Source organism: Hemibagrus wyckioides, linkage group LG23, assembly GCF_019097595.1.
Source record: "Hemibagrus wyckioides isolate EC202008001 linkage group LG23, SWU_Hwy_1.0, whole genome shotgun sequence".
In the NCBI taxonomy this organism is placed as follows: domain Eukaryota; kingdom Metazoa; phylum Chordata; class Actinopteri; order Siluriformes; family Bagridae; genus Hemibagrus; species Hemibagrus wyckioides.
The window spans coordinates 4,423,747-4,448,645 of NC_080732.1; the positions used below are offsets into that span (position 1 = coordinate 4,423,747).

Genomic DNA, 24,899 nt, shown 5'->3' on the forward strand with positions numbered 1-24,899 from the left:
CAAGAAGAAAGCTTCATCTTACCTCAAAGCTCTTATTACTCCTCACACTGCACCTCGCTCCCTCTGATCCACTAGCACTGCTCGACTGGTCCCAGTATCTCTCAGGCCAAGAGGTAGGTGTTACATCTAGTCTCTTTTCTGTTCTGGCACCGAGATGGTGGAATGAACTTGCCCTACATGTCCAAACAGGAGTCACTGGCCATCTTCAGACCATGGATAAAGACCTACATCTTCCTGAAATTTTGAAGCTAGCTCTTATTTCCCCTGTTTGTTTTGTTGTATGTGGATATATATTAAAATCAGTGACCTTTTGAATCAGTGTTAACGTATTCATCGACAGAGACTTCAAAGCTCTCTTGTACGTCACTCTGGATAAGATCGTCTGCCAACTGCCGTAAATGTAAATGTAAATGTAAATCTCACAGATGATATTTAACAAACACACGTAAAAGATCCCCTAACGGTCTGTGAGCAGGGTTTTAAATACACCAGTTACTCAGGGATGCTCTCCTCTCCAGTGGTGTGCCAATACTTTTAGTGCTTATTTTAAATCTTTTGTACAGCTGGATTTTATTTGGAACAGAAAGAGCACCACTCCAGCACTATATACAAAGCAGACACTGAATAAAAGTCTTGTTAAAAAAAAAAATATTGGAAACATTCTTGCATAGTTGTATTTTGCATACTGACAATCTCAATTGTCGGATCTTTCCTCGTTACAGGAAGAGACGAGCCCCAGATTTAGAACCGTCAATCATTTCAATATGCTTTTTGGTTTTTAGAAAATCAGAGAATGATCATTTGGATATTAAAATGTTATCCTCTTTTCTATTTCATTCTTTGTCAAAGTGAGCACTCACTGGTATTCAAAGTCTCCCAGAAAGCAAAGGAGCGAATGGCCCACATTTACAACTTCGTCTTGCCCTCTTACTGCGATGGAAAGATGCCGATGAACTCATCCAAATCTGGCTGCCAGTACACAGCTCCAGCTTGACCCTGATGAAACCGTATCTCCAGCATGATGCAGACCAGAACATACAGCTGGGCCACTTCACTGAAAGCCTTCAGATGTGGTTCGTTGTGTTTGGACCCAAATTCTGTGAAAATGTGACTGCTTATAGTTTGTCTGCCTATGTCCCACAACATACTTTGTTAAAACATGCCCTTATGTGCCTACACTCAACCTCTGCTATGTAGGCAGTGAAAGAAGTAAGATGTCTTTACTTACGTGTTTTATTTCGCTTATTCCACAGCAACCGAATTTTTTAATTTGTTCATGAGCAGCATATCATACTTTTTAAAGTGACTCCCTGTAACCGCTGACAGTCATCACTTCTTCATAAGGCACTATTTTTTCTCGAACATGAATTCCATGCAAAGTCAGAAGAAGAAGAAGAACTGAAGGAAGACTTTATTATCACCACATATACATTACAGCACAGTGGAATTCGTTTCTTCGCATATCCCAGCTGAGGAAGCTGAGGGTCAGAGTGCAGGGGCAGCACAGTATGAGACAGCGCCCCTGGAACAGAGCGGGTTAAAGGAGGGCCTTGCTCAATTGCCCAACAGTGGAGCTTGGTGGTGCTGGGGCTTGAACTCTGATCCTTGACAGATGAAGTGGTTCCACTGACAGGGAAGTGGTAGCTCATTAGTCCAAAACAAGTTAAGGAAGGTTGTGAGTTCGAATCCCAGCTCCACCAAGCTACTGCTGCTGGGCCCCTGAGCAAGGCCCTTAACCCTCAGTTGCTCAGTTGTATAAAAAATGAGATAAATGTATGTCGCTCTGTATAAAGGCATCTGCTAAATGCTAGAAATGAAGGTGAAGTGATTATTACAATGAATATCTCATTACAATGGCACCTGTCAAGCAAGAGGTGGGATAAATTAGATAACAAATGAACCATCATTTCTCAAAGTTGAGGTGTTGGAAGCAGGAAGAATATGAGCAAGTTGTAATGGGTAGACAACTGGGTCTGTCTCCAAAACATCAGGTCTTGTGAAGTGTTCCTGGTGTGCAGTGGTTAGTACCTAGCAAAAGTGGTCCAAAAAAGGACAAGCAGTGACAGGGTCATGGGTGCCCAATGTCCAATGATGTCTGGTCTGGTCTGGTCAGGTGCCATCCCACAGAAGAGCTTTTGTAATTGCTTATGCTGGACATGATAGAGTTTGCTGCTATATACCAGACCAGAGTGCCCATGCTGACCTCTGTCCACTGGTGAAAGCTCCTACAAAGGGCACATGAGCATCAGAACTCAACCATGGAGGAATAGAAGAATGTGACCTGATCTGACGAATCATGTGGACAACCAGGTACAAGGTGTAGATGAATCAGGGATGCACTATGGATAGAATGCCAGTGGAGGCAGTGTGATGCTCTGGTCAATATTCTGCTGTGATACCACAACACACCTTCAGAGATCTTGTAGAGCTTATGCTTTAACATGTCAGAGCTGTTTTGTTGACCTACGCAATATCAGACAGGCGGATGTAAAGTCATGGCTGAACACACACCAAAAAATGTTGAGGTGTGTCCTTGTGAAGGTGCCTGTTTATTAGCTGTTACTATAGAAACTGTTCCGAACAAAATGTACCATTAATGTACAGTGATTTGAAATACAGTGATCCTGCTGTCAGAGCTGGTGTTAATAGAAAATGAATCACCTTTCCGACCAGGATTCAATCCAGTGGTAATGGGAAAGACTAAGGGTGGAAGCACACGCACTTGTGGAACACCAGCACTGATCCAGAGCTTTCTCTATCATACTTCAAAGAAACTATTAAGCCACAAGAACACTGATTAATTCACCTTCAAGTTTGCCAGCTTAAAATGACCATCAAACCTTCAACCCGAGAGCTGTTCAATTTTGTTGCGTTTATTGTTACGCTTTGAAATCAACACCTCGCATTTAGTAAACACACTCTGGTAATGTGCCACAGGAAGGTGGACGGTATCATATATACCCTGTAAAGAGCAAAGGAAAAGGGGGCCTGAAGAAAGGGGATATGATCCGTTCATCTACAGCACCTTGGAAAAGCTTAATCGGAGCCTTTCAGATCTGAGCAGCGAGCTTTGAAGTCTCCCACAGGCCGATGATTTAATACGTCCTGCAACAAAAGTGTTCTGTCTGGAGTTCAGCGCAGTAACACAATAGCTACACAGAGAGACAGTCTTCACAAATGTCGCCATGAAACCCAACTGCTCGACATGCTGAGAGAGTGGGAAAGCGTCCAAACATGTTGCTTTGGCTCCCATTAAGGAGCTCCGTGGCTCGGAACACCGCCGGGGTCTTCGTTGGTGCCGGCGAATCAGATAATGACACAAGACCTGCAGCGGGACGAGGAGAGGGGACAGGAAGTCTGTAATAACCTGTCTGACGCTGAGGCTGAACTTCACGTGCACTTTTCTTGTTTCATTTCCTGCCACCGTGACCTCGCTGGAAAGTGCTCAGTCCTAATCCAGTCCATGCTCATTTAATCCATCCCAGACACCGCAGGCTACACGTGCACTTCACAGCAGAAACAAAGCTCATAAATCAGCAGAAAGCTGTCTGAACAAATCGCCTGGTGACATTCGAATTTCCATGGAGAGCCCTTGCAGTTGAAACCGGTCCATTGTTTCACACGACTTTCTTCATTTTAACTGAGGGGGGTTTCTTTTTTTTTTTTGCTTGCTTCTCCTGCTGGTTCCCATTTGTGAACTTTAGACAGAGCTTCATTGTGGTTCTGATGCATCAGGCAGTAAAATGTAAAACGACTGCACATCGTAACACGTTTAATGTCACTGCCGGGCTGAGAAAAGAGAAAAGATATTGAACATCCTAGCTGACAAAGGCAGAAATGACGAGCAATAAAAGAGACAGCATGCGAGAGCATGGATCTTCTGCTTTCTGCTTTACTTCAACCATCAAATTATCTCCTTTGCCTTCAAGGCGCTGCTCTAGCAGAAGGACTACTCACCTCCTAAGTATTCACCCCTTTCGTCATCTTCACATTTTACAGCGTGATCTAGAATTAGAGATTTGAAACTGAATGAAATTAAATATTGCAATAATAAAGAAATCTTGAGGGTTGATGCTGGATTGATATCCAGGTATTAAGTAGGGAATAAAACACGGCAGGGCATGTCCTGTTAAAGGGAAATAATGCCGTGGCATGTTTTAATCGTCTCATCCTTCGGCATCTTTCCCAGTTATGACCTTTCTGTATTAATTAAAGGACGAAAGATCGGTTTTAAAATCAATTTATTTGCAATGGAACGTTTCAGAGAGGGAGTTTCTGTTATCGCTACCATTCCTTCACAGACTCTTAAGACATAAAAAGTAGCCTTTTTTGTTACTGGAGGAAAAGTGTTAACGCTGTAGACTCCTTCTTTAAATTAAAATAAACGGCTTCACATGTGGGGCAGCACGGTGGCTTAGTGGTTAGCACTGTTGCCTTACAGCAAAAAGGTCCCTAACCCTAGGTCCTGGGTTTGAATCCCGGGTTCGAACAGGCAGGGGCCTTTCTGGCGACCTGTCCAGGGAGTACCCCCTGCCTTTTGCCCTATGTGCACTGAGATAGGCTCCAGCAGACCCCTGTGACCCTAATCAGGAATGAAGTGGGTATAGACAGTGGATGGACTTCACATGTGGGGCAGCACGGTGGCTTAGTGGCTAGCAAGAAGGTCCTGGGTTCGAATCCCGGGTTCAAACAGGCAGGGGTCTTTCTGTGTGCAGTTTGCATGTTCTGCCCGTGCCCATGGGGGTTTACTCCGGGTACTCCAAAAACATATACATTAGGTTTATTAGTAATTCTAAATTGCCTACAGGAGTGAATGTGTGGCCCTGTGATGGACTGGTGACCTGTCCAGGGTGTACCCCTGCCTTTCGCCCAGTGTGTGCTGGGAAAGGCTCCAGCAGATCCCTGTGACCCTAATCAGGAATAAAGCGGGTATAGAAAATGGATGGACTTCACATGTGGTCCATGTTGTTCCAAATCATCTTATACTTTATATCTGCTTTGGTGAATCATAATTTTCTTGTTCCACGTTTATGCTGCTCTGAGGAAACCTACAGAAAAAAAAAAGTCAGATGTGTTCCAAACCTCACACCACAGGACGGCCCTAAATCCGTGTTTGTTTAAAGGACATTTCGGAGGCCCTGCCGTGGAAACCGATCGGTTCAGAGTACTGGAGTAAAACCTGCCTCCTCATGGTGCTCTATTTATGTAAGCACATTTTTCCAGCCTGCCACAAACCATGAACAGGATCCGTGCAGTAGTTTGTGAATATGCTCCTGTGTTTTCCTGACTGTATGTGTCTACTCACAAACACCTCACGGTCATTTCGCTACGGGATACTGCAGCCCCGGAGGCGAGAAAACGTCTTTCAGAAAAAAAGTCTGGAAACAAAATGCTGGAGAACTAATTGATGTTAGCTACATTACACAACAAAAATATGCACTTACCATTGTGTATTTCTTATACACACACTTCCACTCATCACACATGTCTAGAGATATGTAAATAATTATAATTCTTTTGAGAGTTCCTTTTGCACGTTAAGTCACGTATTTTAAGTCCTAGTCCTCCGTGTTGCTCTAGTTCATGGATGTCATATCCGCTCAGGGCTTGGTTAATGACTCTTCTACTCTACTCTACTGCTAGTGTCTTAGTTTTAGTGGTGCTTTAGTACTTTATCCCTCCTTACCCTTGATCCAAAACCTCCCACATGTCTACCTTTCTGTTCTCCTGAGAGCGAATCTGCTGAACGTGCTAAACAGTCTGATTACGTAGCTCAGGTGAGCTCAGCAAGAACATAATGATAATGATACGCTTGTCTACGCATTACCTCACCTAAGCGAGGAGTGCCGAGGCGGTAGCTTGATTTTTTATTTTTTTTTCTGCACAGAATTACATCATCTAAAATTTTATAGTGTAAATATTGTGACTGGATTAAATAACACACACACGGACTTGACATGCTCCTGTGTCGTAATCAGATCACACAAATCCCTCTCGTCTTATTAAACGTTGCCAAATTGTTCGGATTGCAGTTACACCACAGCGATCCTTGACACGGATTAGAAAGACGCTGGTGATTAATTTCCTATCACAGAAGAACTGTAATTCTGGCAGATCCCAGGTATTATATGAATGCGCTCGTTGTCATTTCTATTGTAAGAGCTCGTTCAGAGGGATTTGTAACTTGCACGCTCACGCATTTTAACTCTAACAATAAGAGGATTAGAAATCTGACATCCAGATAATAGTCGCAGAGCCCTTGCTTTTGATGAGGAATTCTTCGATGCCAGAGAGGAAAAAGCTGTACGAGAGAGGATAAGAAAAAGAGAGGTGTTTGTATTTATACATTACTGCATAGTGAAATTCTTTCTTCACATATCCCATCCTTGGAGGGTTTGGTGGTCAGAGCAGCCATGATACAACACCCCTGGAGCAGGGGAGGGGTTATCGGTGGCAGCTTGGCAGTGCTGGGGCTTGAACCCTGATCAACAACCCAAAGCCTTAACCACTTGAGCTAACACCACCTCTTATACATTTTGACAGTTGTGAGTCACTGATATGTTGCAGGTTCAAAGTCCAGGAGTCACACTAAAAGGGAAAAGAAATGTCTAATGAATCACTGTAAAGCCTTTTACGCCCTCATGCCATTTCCTTTTGACCCATTTAGATGAATAAATACAGACTAGAAAGCCATTGATGTTTGTGCCAGAGAGTGAGAGAGTAAGAGAGAGAGAGAGAGAGAGAGAGCATCGTTTTAATAAGCTTATAATTAAATACCAGTTGCTGTTGTTTATATCTAGAAGGCACCGATCTGTTTTGTACATTAAGTGCCTTAAGCGAGAGGCAAAAGGAGTAGCATTTCTGCCCTTAGTGGACGCAGGGGCCTGGCACCATCTGGGCACCATGCTGTCATGCCGGCGTGTGTTTCAGCCAGTCATTTGTTGCACAAGCAACTGAGTGTAAAACAGGTGGTGTGCCGTTGACACAGAGCAAAGCATGTGAAAAATGTACGGCTGCCGCTCAGACACAAAGCCTGCGAGACAGACTTTTAATCTCACCGCTCTCTGATAAATACGGAAACCTTTTCGCAGGCATGTAGAGACTGAGAAGTCGAGAGAAGGGCTCTGTTAGAGGATCAGTTCACAGAAAATTAAAGGCTTGACACTAGGGCCAAGGTTAAAGAAAAGGATGCAGAGAGAAATGAAGAAGGTATACTATATGGAATACATAATGCACGTGGTCAAATACTCATATCTACACTATATTGCCAAATGTTTTGGGACACCCCTCCATATCATTGAATTCAGGTGTTGTTTTTCAGGGACCCCTTAGTTCCAGTGAAAGGAACTCTTAATGCTTCAGCTATATATCAAGACATTTTGGACAATTTCATGCTCCCAACTTTGTCGGGAACAGTTTGGGGATGTTCCTGTTCCAACACCAGTGCACAAAGCAAGGTTCATGAAGGTATGGATGAGTGAGTTTGGTGTGCAGGAACTTGACTGGCCTGACCTCAACATGATAAAACACCTTTGGGATGGAGACTGCGAGCCAGACCAGAACTGGGATGTCTGCCTTTACATGCACATGAATGTAATATGGAGTTGTAGCTATAACAGCTTCAGGCTTGAGTGTGTTTATGGGAATTTTGACCATTCCACTAGAAGCGCATTTGTGATGTCAGGCACTGATGCTGGACGAGAAGGTCTGGCTCGCAGTCTCCGCTCTAATTCTGCACCCATGCAGCATTTATTACCTGCATCAGGTGTTAAAGCTTGATAAAAATGTGGATCAAGGACCTCCTAGGTTGTCCAAAAAAGTTTTAAAAATTGTTAGGTAAGAGCCATTACTAGTGTTGGAAAATTAGCTAGGGACCCAAGATATTCCCACATCCAATACATCACCATACATCATCCTAACTCTGTATAATGTACTGGACGAGGGAATAACTTGGAGCTCTAGCTAATTTTACATCACTTTTCTTTTACACAAGGGAGATACTAAATACTGCATACAGACATCACAGGTCTCTCTCTCTCTCTCTCTCTCTCTCTCTCTCTCTCTCTCTCTATATATATATATATATATATATATATATATATATATATATATATATATATATATTTCTCACAATATCTCTCTCTCTCTCATTTCTTTTATTCCTTTCTTCTTTCTCTCTCTTCTCTTTCTTTCTATCAATCTACCGACAACACTCATTTACTCCTTCTGTATTTCTACTTTCTCTCTCTCTCTCTCTCTCTCTCTCTATTTATTTTTACCCTTTCTAATTCTAATTCGTCCATATTTCTACAAGTAACTGTCTTTCTTTCTTTCTTTCTTTCTTTCTTTCTTTCTTTCTTTCTTTCAACCTTCAACCTCCAAACTGTTCAATAAACTGTTCCAAACTTTCATACAGACCTTCTATATAAATGAAAGTGTGTCTATTTATTTCTCAAACAAAACACAAGACAGATAAAGTTCTGTAAGCCCAATCTGGCAACCCCGTTATAGCGCTCTTGCCCAAAACGGGACTCTGGGTCACGTGGTGCGAGTCGCACGCGCTTTAAAAAGTCGAGATGCGCGCGCGATGTTCCCCACCTGAGCTATTTCACACCTCAACAGTCCGAGCAGGAACCAAGGGCCAAACCCAGGAGCGTCTCCTCTCATCTCTCCATGAAGATCTGGATCATGTGAGGAACCTGCAGTAAGGCGCTTCACTCTTGATTACTTTAACATGGCATCGGAAGTTCAGAGCGCGTGCGCTGCATTTCTCCTCGGATGGATTGTGTTTTCTAATCCCGCGAGCGCCTACCTCTACAACAACCGCTATGTCGGGTGAGTAAAGCTCATTCATTCATTCATCTATTCACTCCTTCATTCATTCATCTCTCTCTCTCTCTCTCTCTCTCTCTCTCTCTCTCTCTCTCTCTCGTGAAACTAAGTACATATAGGAGAGTGGGCTTCTTTTCTCCTTATTTCCGCTCGTCCCCATGGAAACAACGCCGACTTAAAGAGAATATAAAAATTGAGTCGATTCCCAGAGTCGATTCCAGCTGTGGAGTCGATTCCCAGAGTCGAATAGATGTAATTAACTATTTTACTTTAATCCAAATAAAAAAAACTAAATCAGAGCGCAGGGAAGTTCCTGGATGTTGTTTAGTAATCTTTCATAATTAAAAGAAAATGAGTTAATTAAATAACAAAACACACTATTACTATAATATATAGAAACAAGCATTATTGCCACAATAAGAACATATACTGTAATAACAACATAGCTTTATAATTAGCTACTCCTAGCAGTGATGATCTCGTCTTAATTTATGTCTGCAGTCATACATTTGACACTGATAGCATTTTCAGTTCCACACAATTTCCTCCTTTCTAATTTTTCGTAAGAGTCGACTCATGCTGTGTGTGAATCGACTCTTTTTTTACCGAGTCACTATTCGGAAATCTGGAAGCGAAAGGGAACAAATTGAACAAATCTGAACGCTGTATCCAAAAAGTATATTGCATCTTATTTATTTGTGTATTTAATAGTGTGATATTATTTAGTATAATAATATATATGAAGCTTATGGGGATGCAACTTAAGTCCTTTTCAGCTAGCAATCATGCTGAGCATGGAGAAATAATTTCAGCCAAGATATAGAGTCCTAATGAGACTAAAGAAACGACCTGGATATTTTTGAATAAATTATGCAAAGTGCTGGAAAGATTCTGAGTGATTGCTTGCATGTAATTTAGGCAAAAACCTTCACAATAAGTCACAAAAAAACAGTGATTCTCCAGGTCCAAATTCCAGACAGTAATTAAGCTATATCTAATGACATTAAATATCTACCAACAAAACCAAGTCTTGAAAGAATCAGGTCCAGAGCTGCCAGAAGGTTTATTATAACCTTACAGAATTGGCAGAAGTAAAGAGCGGGCTGGTTGATATCATTTAGACTGCTGTTTGATTGCTCGTGATTTGTGCAGAGCTAGTCTTAACATTCATTTGGACAAGTTCCATGTCGCTGACGGTTTATTGTGGCGTGTTTAAAAGCACAAACGAGACAGAAAGAGACAATCTGGGAACGCAGAACCCGGCCGTGATTCTAGATAACAATACCCAGTGTTCATGAGAATTGGATAGAAACTGCTGGATACCTTTCTCACGCTCTTGACTTAGAAATAAAGTTTGATTGTCTGAACTTTTAGCTGATGATAATTCTCGGTTATTTCAGACTGCTTCTGTAATCAAGGTTTCACTACAAGGTTTCAATTGCTCAGAGAGTATTGATTTTCTACTCTGTTCCAGCAGTAGTTTCTCAGGCAAATCACAGAAATAAAGAAATTTATCTCCTGCGATTGAGATCCCGAAGGAGTGCCATGTTGGAACACTGGCAATAAAATATTTTCGGTTCAGCATGTCGTAAATCTCCTCATGTTCAATCCCTAACAAGATACTATTCTATTTCCTTCGTTTTTCCTCTCCTCAACTCTTGCATGCAGTTTTACACATAATATCTTGTAAAGTAAAAAAAGAAATACATTTTTAAAAAACTCCCCTTTCTCCAGCTGTTCCAGGAAGTAATTATCAGTAGCCGTAAGAGCAGTAGGAAATGTTCCATTGACAAAGTAAACACAGAGATAGCTGATGTGACATTTTAAACACGTACTCTTTAAATGCCAACACATAGCTTCTGGTGTATTTTTTACACTTTTATTGTTGTTTGGTCAAGCGACATGGAGCATGTGCTAATAATTAGCGTGTTATTAGGTCTTTATCGGTTTAGATGGAAACCCCTATTGAACACAGTGACAAGGGAAAACCTCCCAAGATGGCATGAGGAAGAGATGAAACAATATTAAGTGTGTTGAAAGATAGATAGATAGATAGATAGATAGATAGATAGATAGATAGATAGATAGATAGATAGATAGATAGATAGATAGATAGATACAGCACACACAGAAATATACACCAATCAGGCATAACATTATGACCAGTGACAGGTGAAGTGAATAACACTGATTATCTCCTCATCATGGCACCTGTTAGTGGGTGGGATATATTACGCAGCAAGTGAACATTTTGCCCTCAAAGTTGATGTGTTAGAAGCAGGAAAAATGGGCAAGCGTAAGGATTTGAGTGAGTTTGATGAAGGGCCAAATTGTGATGGCTAGACCACTGGATCAGAGCATCTACAAAACTGCAGCTCTTGTAGGGTGTTCCCGGTCTGCAGTGGTCAGTATCTATCAAAAGTGGTCCAAGGAAGGAACAGTGGAGAACCGGCGACAGGGTCATGGGGGGCCAAGGCTCATTGATGCACGTGGGGAGTGAAGGCTGGCCCGTGTGATCCGATCCAACAGACGAGCTACTGTTGCTCAAATTACTGAAGAAGTTAATGCTGGTTCTGATAGAAAGGTGTCAGAATACACAAGTGGTCATAATGTTATGCCTGATAAGGTGTGTATATTCAGAATGTTCAGTATGAGTGTCACAGCAGCGATCGTAATGACGCTTGGCTCTCACGCTTAAAGAAATCGGTCAGAACTACAGCCTTTTCATTCACTTTAGTGTAGAGTAATTCATATCAGATACTGAAAAATATGCTTTGGGATAAATGAGCTTGTATATTATTGGGTTCAAAGGTAGTCATTTATTTAATATGACATTATAAAACATTAGGAAATTGACACCACAATTTCCTCTCTTTCCACATATCTACGTGAACAGGATTCTTGCTTTCCTGTGCCACAGCATGGAGAAAAAAAAAGAAAAGAAAAAGAGCAAGGGCCATTACAGAAAAGGCACGCTGTAAATCACACCGAGATGTGGAGAAGAGATAAATATCGATAACAGAAAAGGGCGTTCATAACAGATGGGAAAGGATTTTATCTCGTCGACTTTACTTTAAATTCTACCTACTCAGACAAAAATACTAGGAAAATGTTGTTCCCCAAAATACCAAATAATAAAAATGTTATCGTACATCAGCTATAATTATGTTTAACTAGAGTTAGGTGTGAAGCACCGTCACGGTGACAGAGCCAGGAAACATTAGACCGTAGGCTGTAGGTGTGTTACACCGTGATACAATTTTGCTCGTATCTAGATCTGTAAGGGGCGTGGCCTAAACCTGTTGTTGTTGATGTTTTAATTAACTCTTATTTATTTCCCAGAGGGCAAAAAATGGAATTTGTACCTGTTTTCGTCGTGCACATGTTGAGCATTGAATGAGCAGTGAATTCCATCATGTCTCACTCCACAGTGGTGGTTAATATGAAGCTCATATGAAAGTAGACTTATAAAACAGTATTTCTGTTTTTCCCTAGACTACTAGAGGCGATATACTCATAAAAAGTTTTTTTCCACACAAATGATTCGATCTTCATAGTAAATGTTGATATCAACCCCATTTCCACCCTCTGAGACGCTCGTAGTTTGTCCATGAGCTAAAATCTGAAGGTGTTTATCTTCAACCACTAAACTTCTGTGTAAGGGAAAAACACACGTCTCACACTGACTCCTTTTATATCAGATTCACAGCCAGAAAATCATTCATTTTGTTTATGCTGAACGTAAAATGTCCGTTAGTCATTTTAACTGCAGATGATATGGTGACGTTGGATGCTCCCTATCAGGGTATATCATATAATCACCTATCAGCTCGTGCCTAATAGGGAAGTCTTAATTACGTGTGAAAATAAATCAAACAGCTCTGCGTCCTCTGACGTCGACGAGACGAGTACAGACACGCTAAATACAACTTGTAGGAATGCCCGCCTTTCTTTCCCTGTCATGTGTGTGTTTGTATACTCTGTTGATTTAGGTTTGCGGTTTGTAAAGGTCGTGTGGCAGCTTACGTGCTTGGAGGACATTCCACTAGGGATGACTGTTTTGCGTTTACCTTTCACAAGGTGTGAAACAGGGAAAGCGGAGAGTGTGAGGGGGTAGATTTTTATCTGATATCTGATATTAATGGGGTTGGTTTTTTGATTCAGAGCTGTTACACTACACTTGGACCAGAATTTGTATGATGCACTCGTATGAATTGTGTTCTGTGTAAAGATCTATTTTTCGGAAGGAGTCTCCAGTCTCAGCCACAACAGACACAAATCTGTCAGTCATGTATTTATACAAGATTTAACAGACATGACCCGGCAAATATGCGTGTAATGCGTGTAATGCGAGGTGTGCGCTACCTGGCAGTCTGCTGGTGCCAGCAACTGTCTGACAATGTTGTGTGTCTGTATAATTGAACACACTTGTTGGACGCTTAATACAGAAAAAACAATCAGCGAGTCAGACAGCTAGTGCTGGAGAGGTAACAGCAACCACGCTAACTAGCATGAGAGCTGAGAAACTAGTCTTGTGCTAGTTCACTTGGTCAGGTGCTCGAAAACCTAACAGCCTAACAGTAGCTAAGCTGAAACAAAGCAATGTTAGTCAGTTAAGACAACGGCTGACTGACCTAGCTAGCCAGAAGTAGGCTAAATAGTAATATATCGTCTGAATAGCTTACGTTGTCCAGAATGACATCCTCTCAAGTTCAATACTAGGCTGTCTAGCATATAGTGCGCAGATATATCCTGTAGGCAGCTTTGCTAGCATGTGAAAGCTCTTATACTCCCAGGATAATGCTTGTCACTTCACTGTAATTAAGGACTATTTCTTCTTTCAGCTAATCAGCACGTAAGCCCATAAGTCAGCTTGTTCAGCGGTAGTTTACATTGTCATTATAGAAGCGTAATCGATTTAAGTGTTCGCCTTGGAATCTTCTGCCTTTTAAATGAGATATCATCTCTCGACAGGGATGAGCTCACATCACACCCTGCAGGTTCTCTTAAAAAAAAAAAAATACCATTCCAACCACACCGTGACACACACGTCAGCCCAGCACAAAGGAAACACTATAGGTGTGACATCATGGAGCAATCTCGGCTGCTCGCGGCGCCGCAGGGACACGCCAGCTAAGGTGTATATTAGGGAAGAAAACGCAGATTCTCTCTCCGAGCACAATCGCAGCTTTGACTTGCTTGCACTCTTAAGACCCACTTGCTAAAATTAGAAGACGGTCGTATTCATTGATGCAAATGGCGTCATTGTCTGCAGTGGCTGAGCGCCCCCCCCCCAGCCTTTGTCATGGAACGTGTAGGTGTCAGCCAAACCATAAAGACCATCTTTCATCTCCCTTTTTTTCGCCTGATGTTGCTCACTAATAACAAAGACAGGTAAAGGGCTGTCGATAGGTGCTTGAGATTTGTGGATTGATTTGATCAAAGGAACGAGCTAAACGGAGTCAATTTTTTTTGTCATATCCCAAGAACACACATTTAAATAACTGACCCTTAAGACCTGACGTTTCTACCAGGGCTACAGGAGAAATAAATCCTACAAATAATCTGGAAGATGTTTAGAATGTGATAAAAAGTATTCGTTTTTAGCCATCACCTCAGGACTAAGTGGCTGAGAAAACTCACGGTCTGGAGTGTTCCTGTCAGTCACTTTTACCTTAGACCTTTGTGGTACAGATTGTGGATTGCGGTTGTTGAATGCCAGGAACATCGTCCATGACACCATGTATATGGTTCCAGTTACACCCTTCTTTCGCACCTAGGGGCAATTTAGAGTCACAAATCCACCTACTTTGTGTTTTTTGAGCGCTAGAATGAAAGCCACAGGAAATCTACGTGGACAAAGGGTTTAAGGCACAATACACACACTCAACTTGAACAGGAACCTGATTATAATTCCTTTACGGTTCAGCTATACTTGAATATTAATAAATAAATGAATTAAATGTCTATAAGACTATAAGTGTAAATAAGACAGAACGGTGTTCTCGGATACGTGTGAAGTTCTATATACACCATAGAACATCAGTGGGAATTATCTCAATAAATAAATGTAATGATGCTATAAAATGAAGATCATACTAAGAATAGAAGAATACACGTAAGATAAAGAGATCATTTTTTTCTTGAGAAAGTTATTCGAATCTACAGTGGGCTTGAAAAGCCTGAGACCTTGAGCGAAGATGCTTCCATTTTGCATTTTGTTCTGATTTATTTGAATATTTTTCACTGTAAATGATGTTTCCAGAATATATTCAGAATTTCTTGCTATATTTTTTGTGTAATATTTTTTCTGTTTATTTTCCATTTCAAATAAAAAAAGGAAAATAAAACAAATTACCAGGTTTTCAATGTGATCTCAATCCAATCACAACTGACCTCACAAAAGATAAAAATGCCTGGTCACCCTTGATGAACGTTAATACTGCACCAGTTAGAATACGATGCAATCCATGTAGGAATTTCATGCATTTGTAATGAAATAAAACTTTATGTGACACCAGCGATATTTTCTGATATACTATATATATGTATATATATATATATATATATATATATATATATATATATATATATATATATATATATATATATAGTTCCTTGTTTAAAATTTCAGCTAGCACTGAGGAAATAATAGACACTCACTAGTTGGCTGGAGAGATCTGGGAAAATTTAAAACCCTTTCACACATACCCACAGGTCTGTTTAGTTCTTTAATCGTCATTGTACAAAATCATTTTATCGCCTATAGGCCTGTGAAAGTAGCAGGTTCTTGACTCATGAGTCATGGTTTGGAAACGTCCAGACTCTACCTCTGACTTTCATTTGATTTATCTGTGAACTCCGCTTGTTTACAAGTACACAGTAGCCCACTTCACTTCCTCTAAGAGACGTCCTGGAATAAATAAATAATAAATCTGTTTATCGGAGCATTTGGATGTAGTCTGTTTACAATGTGAACGCACATGCCTGGAATTTCCCTCCGGTTCATGCGCTACATTTTTACCGCAGTGATAATGCAATTATCGAACAATGCAGCGCTTCAGGCCTGCAGCTTGCACTGTGCTTACGAGCGTATATAGCTCTTACAACGAGGTCAATAAAACAGACTCTGGTGATAACCGCCATCTATTATAGCTTTTAACTGAGGTTTCTTTCTTATCCCTTTTGTTTCATTTCTTCCTGTATGTCTCTGGTGTCATCAGAGGTGTCGCAAAAGTCAGATTAGAACAATCTATACAGACTATAACAATCTCAACTTAACTGATCGTCTCTCAAGGTGACTAATACTTTCGGACCACCGGTGTGTGTAAACATGTAATTATTGTAATTGTTAAGACAGTGATTGTGGTCTGATGTGACGTCTGTGGAGAAACCAGATCTTATATAGTTTTGTAGTAACCTTCTAAAAGCTGAACTACTATTTAGATGAAATACCTTAATCTATGATAGAGGATATACACTATATTGGCAAAAGTTTTGGGACAACCTCCTCCAAATCATTGAATTCAGGGGTTGGGCTCAGCCCCTTAGTTCCAGTGAAAGGAACTCTTAATGCTTCAGCTTCATACCAAGACATTCTGGACAATTTCATGCTCCCAACTTTGTGGGAACAGTTTGGGGATGACCCCTTCCTGTTCTAACATGACTGCACACCAGTGCACAAAGCAAAGACATGGATTGAGTGAGTTTGGTGTGGGAGAACTTGACTGGACAGCACGGAGTCCTGACCTCAACCTGATAGAACACCTTTGGGATGTCAGTGCCTGACCTCACAAATGCACTTCTAGAGGAATGGTCAATAAACACACTCCTAAACCTTGTGGAAAGTTTTCCTAGAAGAGTCGAAGCTGTTATAGCTGCAAAGGGCGGGACAACTCCATATTACAGTCATGTGCATGTAAAAGCAGACGTCCCAAAACTTTTGGCAACACTGTATTTGTGGTTGTTTTTTTTTTTTTTTTTAATCTTAACTCAAATGTCTGAGTTATCAAGTTGACCCCAGAACCTCATGAGTCCAAATTTAGTTGCGTCCTTGAGTTTGTCCCTGAGCTTGCCTGGTTATGCCTCGTTTATCAGTTAGATAAAAGAGAGAATTTTCAGTGCTGAAATATTCCGAGAGTTTTCGATTGTTGCAACATTAAATACATCACAGTTCAGTAAATTCATGTGTGACCGTTTTGTCAGTAACCTTGTTTGTATTGCAGTGATCAGGTTCTGAGAATAATTCCCAGCAGTCCAGAGGAGATCCATTATCTCCAACAGCTTTTTCAGAACATAACGGTGAGTCAGTTTTATTTTAATCATTAACACCTCAGATTTGTATGCACATGTAACACACAGTGTGAGGCACGCTTCAGGGTATGCTGTGCTTGTTCACTGGATAATTGCAGACGCAGTCGGAGGATATGTTAGAAAGGTGCCTGTGTGTAGCATTTAGTGTTTTACTGTTTAACAGCCGGAAATCTGCAGTTATGAATAAATAGCATAGAAACATCTGCTGTTAACTGTTTTACTTTTTAGTTAGCTGGTTAGGAGACATGCCTTATAGGATGATTGGCATCTGTTAATTTTCTGTACTGTGTAAATGTGTGTGTGTGTGTGTGTGTGTGTGTGTGTGAGAGAGAGAGAGAGAGAGATTGTACCTTGCAATGGGTCAGCAGCCCGTCCAGGGTGTCTCCCGACTTGTGCCCCAAGTCTCCTGGGATAGACTCTAGGTTCCCAACTAGGATAAATAGTAGAGAAGATTGACGGATGGACGGACGGATGTATGGATGGATGGATAGATAGATAGATAGATAGATAGATAGATAGATAGATAGATAGATAGATAGATAGATAGACAGATGGATAGATAGATGAATGGATGGCATCCTTGGGAACCTGGACACTTGGGGCAAAAGTCAGGAGACACGGATGGATGGATGGATGGATGGATGGAAGGACTGATGGAAGGATGGGTGGATGGAAGGACTGATGGGTGGATGGAAGGATTGATGGAAGGATAGGTGGATGGAAGGAAGGTTCGATGAACGGACGGACATATGGATGGATGGATGGATGGATGGATGGATGGATGGATAGATGGATGGATGGATGGATGGATGGATGGATGGATGGACAAATTGATAGATGGATGGCATCCTTCCATCCATCTATAGATCCATCCATCCATTTTCTGTACTATTTGTCCTAGTTGGGAACCTGGACTACACTTGGGGCAAAAGTCGGGAGACACAGATGGATGGATGAAGTGATGGATGGATGTTTAAAGTGATGGATGGATGGATGAAAGGACTGATGGAAGGATGGGTGGATGGAAGGATTGATGGAAGGATGGGTGGAAGGATGGGTAGATGGAAGGAAGGTTCGAAGAACGGACGGACATATGGATGGATGGATGGATAGATGGATGGATGAATAGATGGATGGATGGAGTGGTGTGGCTTGTTGTCTAGACGACCATATCATTGTCCCTCGCTTGCTGTAGAAATGCTGTAGATAAAACAGACCTCCAGACTTCATCATTGAATGTAAAGCATTAGAACTCTATCGATCGCAGTCTGTTGGTATAGTCATGAAGTATAATGTGAATAATATAGAAAACTCGATCACGCAGCAGTTTGACCCCAGGAGAACAAGCGATGGCAATCAGAAGCAGAGATAACTGGAGATAACTGGTGTGTTAATGGTGGGATGGAAACGTGGTCGGGGGATGTGCGAGTCGCACAGGAGATTCTCCATTTGGGAATAATTACGTCCTGTTTAGAACAGAGAAAGCTGCTGTTTTTCATTACAGGATCAAGAGCTTGATTGTTCGAGTTTCTATTTTTGTGTGAGAATAGGACTGAGCCATGGTTGAAGTTTTGAAGGTATTCGTGAAGGTTGGCGTTGCAGTCTGATCCAGAGAAATAATTTGTGTTATGGGAAACATTTGAAGTGTTTCCATATGTCCTTAATAGAGAATACTAGAACCTTTTTTTTGGTTGTTAACTGATTACAGATCACTTGAAAGTTTTTTTTTTTCATGAAATCTGTCCACGTTTAGCTGATTTCTGACTGGAGGAACCAGAGAAACATTATTACTTCAGTAGAAAAGCGACAAACTTGCAATCATAATATCATTGATTTCAAAATTATCGGCACCCTAAATAATAATTGGACAAAATGATGTTGTAATTAACGCGAAGTCATCACAACTTGGTACTTGGTCACGAAATGACTGAAATCTCAATTTCTGTCAGCTTTTATAAGATATCGATGATTCCAGACTTATTTGCACCCCTGGACAAAAATGACACTGTGACATAAGCACATATTAATACAGATCTATCTCTTTTTTTTATGAATAATATCACTTTCACTTTATGTAAAAAAATATTTCTGGTAAACACAGTGAATAATAATGTAAATAATGTTTAGAATAAATGCACACATTTACACACAATTGCATATTGTTACAAATGTATTGTATGTATTCAATTTATATTTGCAAAGAAGGAGTGAAATCCTAATAAAAAAAAGGAATAATACTTCCTAAAAACTAGTTCTAATTTTGTGGTATTATTAATGATAAAATTCCCAATGACCTAAAAATACTTTCAAGGGAGAAAAATGTTTAGTGTCTCGTCTCATCTAAGGCGTCGCAAATATTTGAAGCGTACACTTGACCTCGAGCCCAAATCGAATCGGTATGCTGTTGGAAGCTGCTTCTTCAGGGACAAGCGCGTGTTATGTTTACACAGCTGCCTGTAGGTCCTTTCATTTACTTAGAGATGATTCCCTTGGAGCTTACGCTAATACAGCACTGTCGGAGAACGAGGAAGGTTGGAATCGGAATCGGACGTAGCAGCCGTGTGGTCAAACAAGCGAATGCCGCTAGTTAGGGTTGGTTTATTGTGGCAGCTGGACATTGTGGACATTGTGGAGAGTGCCTCAGATTTGTCACAACATATCAGATTTATCTGCCTAGATGTGAACTCGAGGAGAAGACTGGAGGAAAGGTTGTGTTGCTCTCAATAAACCGAAAATCTGTATTTTTAAAGAATTATTTGGAAGAATTATCAGAAGAAATGTCCAGTGCTAATAAAGGACTAAAAACTCAATCTATAACAATATTTAGGAATTAATGACACCTTTAGCATGTACATAATTTTAGAAAAAAATAAATAGAATAAAATACACACACTGTATTATAAATCGAATTATACTGAAATTTAACACACAATTTCTCTGATAATGAGAGAAAAAAACGATTTTTTTGTTTGTTTGTTTATTTTATTTTATTTTATTTATTTATTTATTTGGTAAATAATTAGATGCTTTTGACAAAAAAATATGTGTGGGGAAAAATCAGTGAGAGAGTAGTATTTAGAATAAATGCACAGCTTCAGAAAGTCTGTTACTGCGTTTGTCTAAATAAAATACTTTAATAAATAAATTAATAAATGAGAGGGTGCCAATAATTTTGAAGTCTTCTCTTTTCAGGAAACAAATTGCACTGCTATATTTATTAATATATACACATCTAAAAATGTTGTGTTTATTACAATGTAGTGCTCCTGTATTTAACTTTATAATATGGAATGAATACATTTTTTTATTTCATTTTTATTTTTGATTAAGAGTGCCAATAGTTATGTAATGAATGATCGAATTCTGATGAATTACGGCATCGAAAAGTACCCAAATATTTCCTTGAAATATTGACAGTTTATTAGTTTATCAGTAAACGTGGTCCTATTATTAAAGACCCAGGACTTCTGAATTAATCCCAGACTCTGGCTGTTTGAGGGACACGGTTCTAGTAGAACAGGGAGAACTTTAATTACTCTAGACTTTCTCCAGTGTTGAGTGTGTAAAAACAACTGAGCCATTAAAAGGTGAGTGTGCAAGCAAACATGCTGCTGTACTGAAATGGGATGCAGCTGTTGAGCTGTGGGATAAGGCAGAGCCAGTTTCATACCGTACACACACACACACACACACACACACATGGAGTACGATGTCTACAAATTGGTGGAGCAATTCAGAGCGAAGTGTTAATACTTTCGGAGCATTGAACAGGCAGCTTTAGTGCTGAGAAAAAGTATTAGCCTACTTCCTGATGTCCATCCATGCCTCCATTCTCTATTTTCTGTACCGCTTGTCCTGCACAGGGTCACAGAGGAACCTGAGGACACACTGACCCATCACAGTGCACACACACACGCACACACACACACACACAGCCCTGGAGGTGTAAGGCATACATCCTAATGTCCCATTAAATGTTCCTGATATCTAGTAGAACATTTCTTCACACTCAGTGGCCTTTAATATTAAATAAAGTGAAGCTGAAGGACACTTGTGGGAAAAAGACGAGAGATTTAGATTCTGCCTGTGTGTGGATTTCTAGAGGTAATGTTCGGAGCTGGTTGGTTAGTCGAGTACGATGATCCAGCAGATCAGGAAGAGAGACATGGAATACTATAGGGGGTTCCACCATATGTTTTCAATTTGCTGCGGCTGTGTGGCTTGTTAGCACACACACACACACACACACACACACACTCTCTCTCTCTTTCTCTCTCTCTCCTTTAGTCGGAACTTGTCCAGCTGTTTGTGACTTCAAGTGCACGGCAATAAAATGTGACGTTTCTGAACTCATTAAAGTTTTCATCGTAAACCTTGATATCAATATCCTATGCGTCCTTGGCTGCATCTGACCGGATGATGTTGTGCAGGTGGACCTCTGGCAGCCCAGCAGCTCTATCCTTATCCACGAGGGCAAAGCGGTAGACGTCCACGTGGGACGAGACAAGACAGCACGTCTCAAAAATCTGCTCAGACGGGCGCACATTCAGCATGAGTAAGACTTTCCTTCAGCCTTGCTTTTTTTTTTTTTTTTAATAACTGTCCTCTTAAGTTGTCTAAGATTATTGCAGGCCCATGACTTGGACGCCGGTCTTAGCAGACGTTCATCATACATTCCACACATCAATCACCCAACTGTTGGAACATTTTATATGTCGCTGCTAATTTTTGGCTAAACCTCCCCTTCCACTTTGGACGTACGCTCCATACGTACACGTATCTACGTCTTATATGATAATAAATGATTAGATTTGCTCGAGTATATTCGGAAAAGACGTCATCCAGTACAGCGCTAAATGGAAAAACATATATATTATGCCATATTCTGCGGCTGTACATTCTATTTACCTAAATGCGGAGACTGTTTATCTTTTTCCATCTCAGCTAACGTTACATAAACATGTCTTAGTCATCGCTTTTTACTCATGAGCCCGTGACCTTCTGCAGAGAACATACCGTAATGTACGCTCCGTTTAAATCAGCCGGATTCGCCGTACTGTAGCGAATATACCACAGAGCGTGCAGTTCCTCCTTCCTTTTGCTTTAAAGTTGTATAAATGTGTAGAGTTCTTGAACACTGCAAACTAACAGACTGTGTGAAGGTGTTTCTCACTGCACTCTGCCCCCTGCTGTTCCCAACAGACTGCTTATTTCCGACGTGCAAAGGGAAATGGAGAAACAGACGGGGTACCGGTCTAACAGAAAGCGCAGAGCGGTGTTCCGGTACGATTATGAAGTGTATCATCCTCTGGAGGAGGTGAGGAATAAAGCTGAGTTCGGTTATAAGATATAAGACGTGAAGCAGTCGAGCGATTTTTAGTTCTTTCATGGAAATAAGTGACCGGTCTAGATGATAGCTGAACGATCAGACTGACAGCAGGTCGTCCGTGTCCGTATCGAGAAGCAAGGACGCATTTCAAACCTGTTAGGAAACCGAACCAGGGTGAAGAAGCATGCTAGGAATCAGACCGCGTATCGTCAGAAGCAATTACCTCGAGCGAAAGATCCAGAACTCGCCAGGGTTCCATCTGCCAAGACAAGATACAACACAGATCGTTTGCAACACAAACCGTCAGTTAGAATCAGACTGGATCTCCAAGCAGAGTCCAGGGTCCAGCTGTAATAACTAACTCTAATTCATAACTATTGGGACTAAATATACACTAAAAAATATATATTGATTTTATATTACACAGTGACTAATGGGCGGGGTTTAAACATTATATTATATTAAAGACAACATTTTAATAAATAAAAGATGTTTTGTTTATGCAGTGAAAGGAAGATTACAAAATTATTGGCTCTCGCGTGATCTTCCACTGAGAACGTTATTACTTTAAATATATACATTTTACATTTCCACACCACACAACACAGCTTCTTTCAGCCTTCAGATGAACTCCCTCCTACTCCCTCAGATCACTTTTGCAATCGAGACCATACACTCCACGCTCTGATGAATGAGACTCCCTTTAGCTTTGATAAGATGCGGGTAATAACACATCTCACACGCGTCTTGATATTCGGGAACGTTCTGTCATCCGTCTTGACAGGAGCTACACCAGATTCCTCAACGTGTTGAATAAATAATGGCGGCTTGTTAGCAGGAACGATCGTAAGGTATTGAGATGATTGAACCGAGAAGGAAAACAGGCTTTTCTGCCTTCACATGCTCATCAGCTCTTAGTTTTACAGTTTGTAAGATAGATAGCTAAGTTTTTCTCTTTCTAATATTTGCTGCTACTGTAAAAATATATATATTTTTAAAAAATGAGCAGCAACACGTCAGCCTTCATAAGACATATTTTCTTAATTATAATTCAACGTTTATTTATATTTCCAAACCTGTAAACACAATTTGGGGCAACTTTAATAAATACTTTACAAACTGATGGTAATTTACGATAATTTTTCACAATGCTGTTGAATTCTGAATAATGTTGACTAATTTTCTTATTATTATATTAAAGTTCACACCGACCAGGCATAACATTATGACCAGCTGTCTAATATTGTGTTGGTCCCGCTTTTGCTGCCAAAACACAACACACTGCGATGCACTGTGTATTCTGACACCTTTCTATCAGAACCAGCATTAACTTCTTCTTCAGCTATTTGAGCAACAGTAGCTCATCTGTTGGATCGGATCACACGGGCCGGTCTTCGCTCCCCACGTGCATCAATGAGCCTTGGCCGTCCATGACCCTGTCGCTGGTTCACCACTGTTCCTTCCTTGGACCACTTTTGATAGATACTGACCACTGCAGACCGGGAACACCCCACAAGAACTGCAGTTTTGGAGATGCTCTGATCCAGTGGTCTAGCTATCACAATTTCGTCCTTGTCAAACTCGCTCAAATCTTACGCTTGTCCATTTTTCCTGCCTCTAACACATCAACTTTGAGGACAAATTGTTCACTTGCTGCCTAAAATATCCCACCCACTAACAGGTGCCATGATGAGGAGATCATCAGAGTTATTCCCTTCACCCATCAGTGGTCATAATGTTATGCCTGATCAGTGCATGCTCATTCTAACAAGTTATCGTTTCTATAGTAACAGTTTATAGCTATGATGCTGGATACTCGACATAATCTGAGAGGAATAATAAGCATGTGTACAATATGTTGTGTTTAACAGAGAAAATCATTAAACCGTTGTTGATTATGGTGAAGGTTTGTGTAAGGTGATGTTTATTGAACGTTATGGAAGGAGTCTCCAGTTTCAGAGCTCTGGAACAGTCAGAAGTAATGCTAGTCTTTAAGAGAGAGGATGTTATATTTTGTTGGGGTTGGGGGGCGTTTTTAAATTTATCAGGTACACTAGAGTTGGTACAGTGGTGGTTAAATTCTATGTTTGAAACCATTTTTGCTTTACAGATCCAGACTTGGATGTTTGAAATGAACCGGACACACCCACACCTAGTGGACTTGTTTTCTATCGGACGATCGTACGAAGGACGGCCCCTTTACGTGCTCCAGGTATAGAGTAGATCGCAAACATAACGATGTTCGTTCACCTGGTAAACGTCCAGTTTATTGACGTCACCGATTTAATCTCGTGCCAGTTAGGAAACCGAGTTCGGACCAGTAAGAAGGCCGTGTGGATGGACTGCGGCGTTCATGCCCGGGAATGGATCGGTCCTGCCTTCTGTCAGTGGTTTGTGAAGGAAGTAAGTGTTTGAGATCATCTAA

The 24,899-nt window shown here is 40.8% G+C and overlaps 1 protein-coding gene across 2 annotated transcripts in view; it reads left to right on the top strand.

The window, feature by feature from the left end:
• The first annotated feature begins 8,547 nt into the window (after window positions 1–8,547).
• cpa6 (carboxypeptidase A6) overlaps window positions 8,548–24,899 on the top strand; it is a 32,716-nt gene continuing 16,364 nt past the window's right edge. For both annotated transcript variants that reach the window (XM_058375793.1, XM_058375794.1), the window contains exons 1-6: window positions 8,548–8,835; window positions 17,058–17,133; window positions 21,576–21,700; window positions 22,348–22,462; window positions 24,585–24,686; window positions 24,773–24,877. In XM_058375793.1, the coding sequence (XP_058231776.1) occupies window positions 8,735–8,835; window positions 17,058–17,133; window positions 21,576–21,700; window positions 22,348–22,462; window positions 24,585–24,686; window positions 24,773–24,877 (624 nt within the window). In that variant the 5' untranslated portion in view covers window positions 8,548–8,734. The remainder of the gene's footprint in view (window positions 8,836–17,057; window positions 17,134–21,575; window positions 21,701–22,347; window positions 22,463–24,584; window positions 24,687–24,772; window positions 24,878–24,899) is intronic.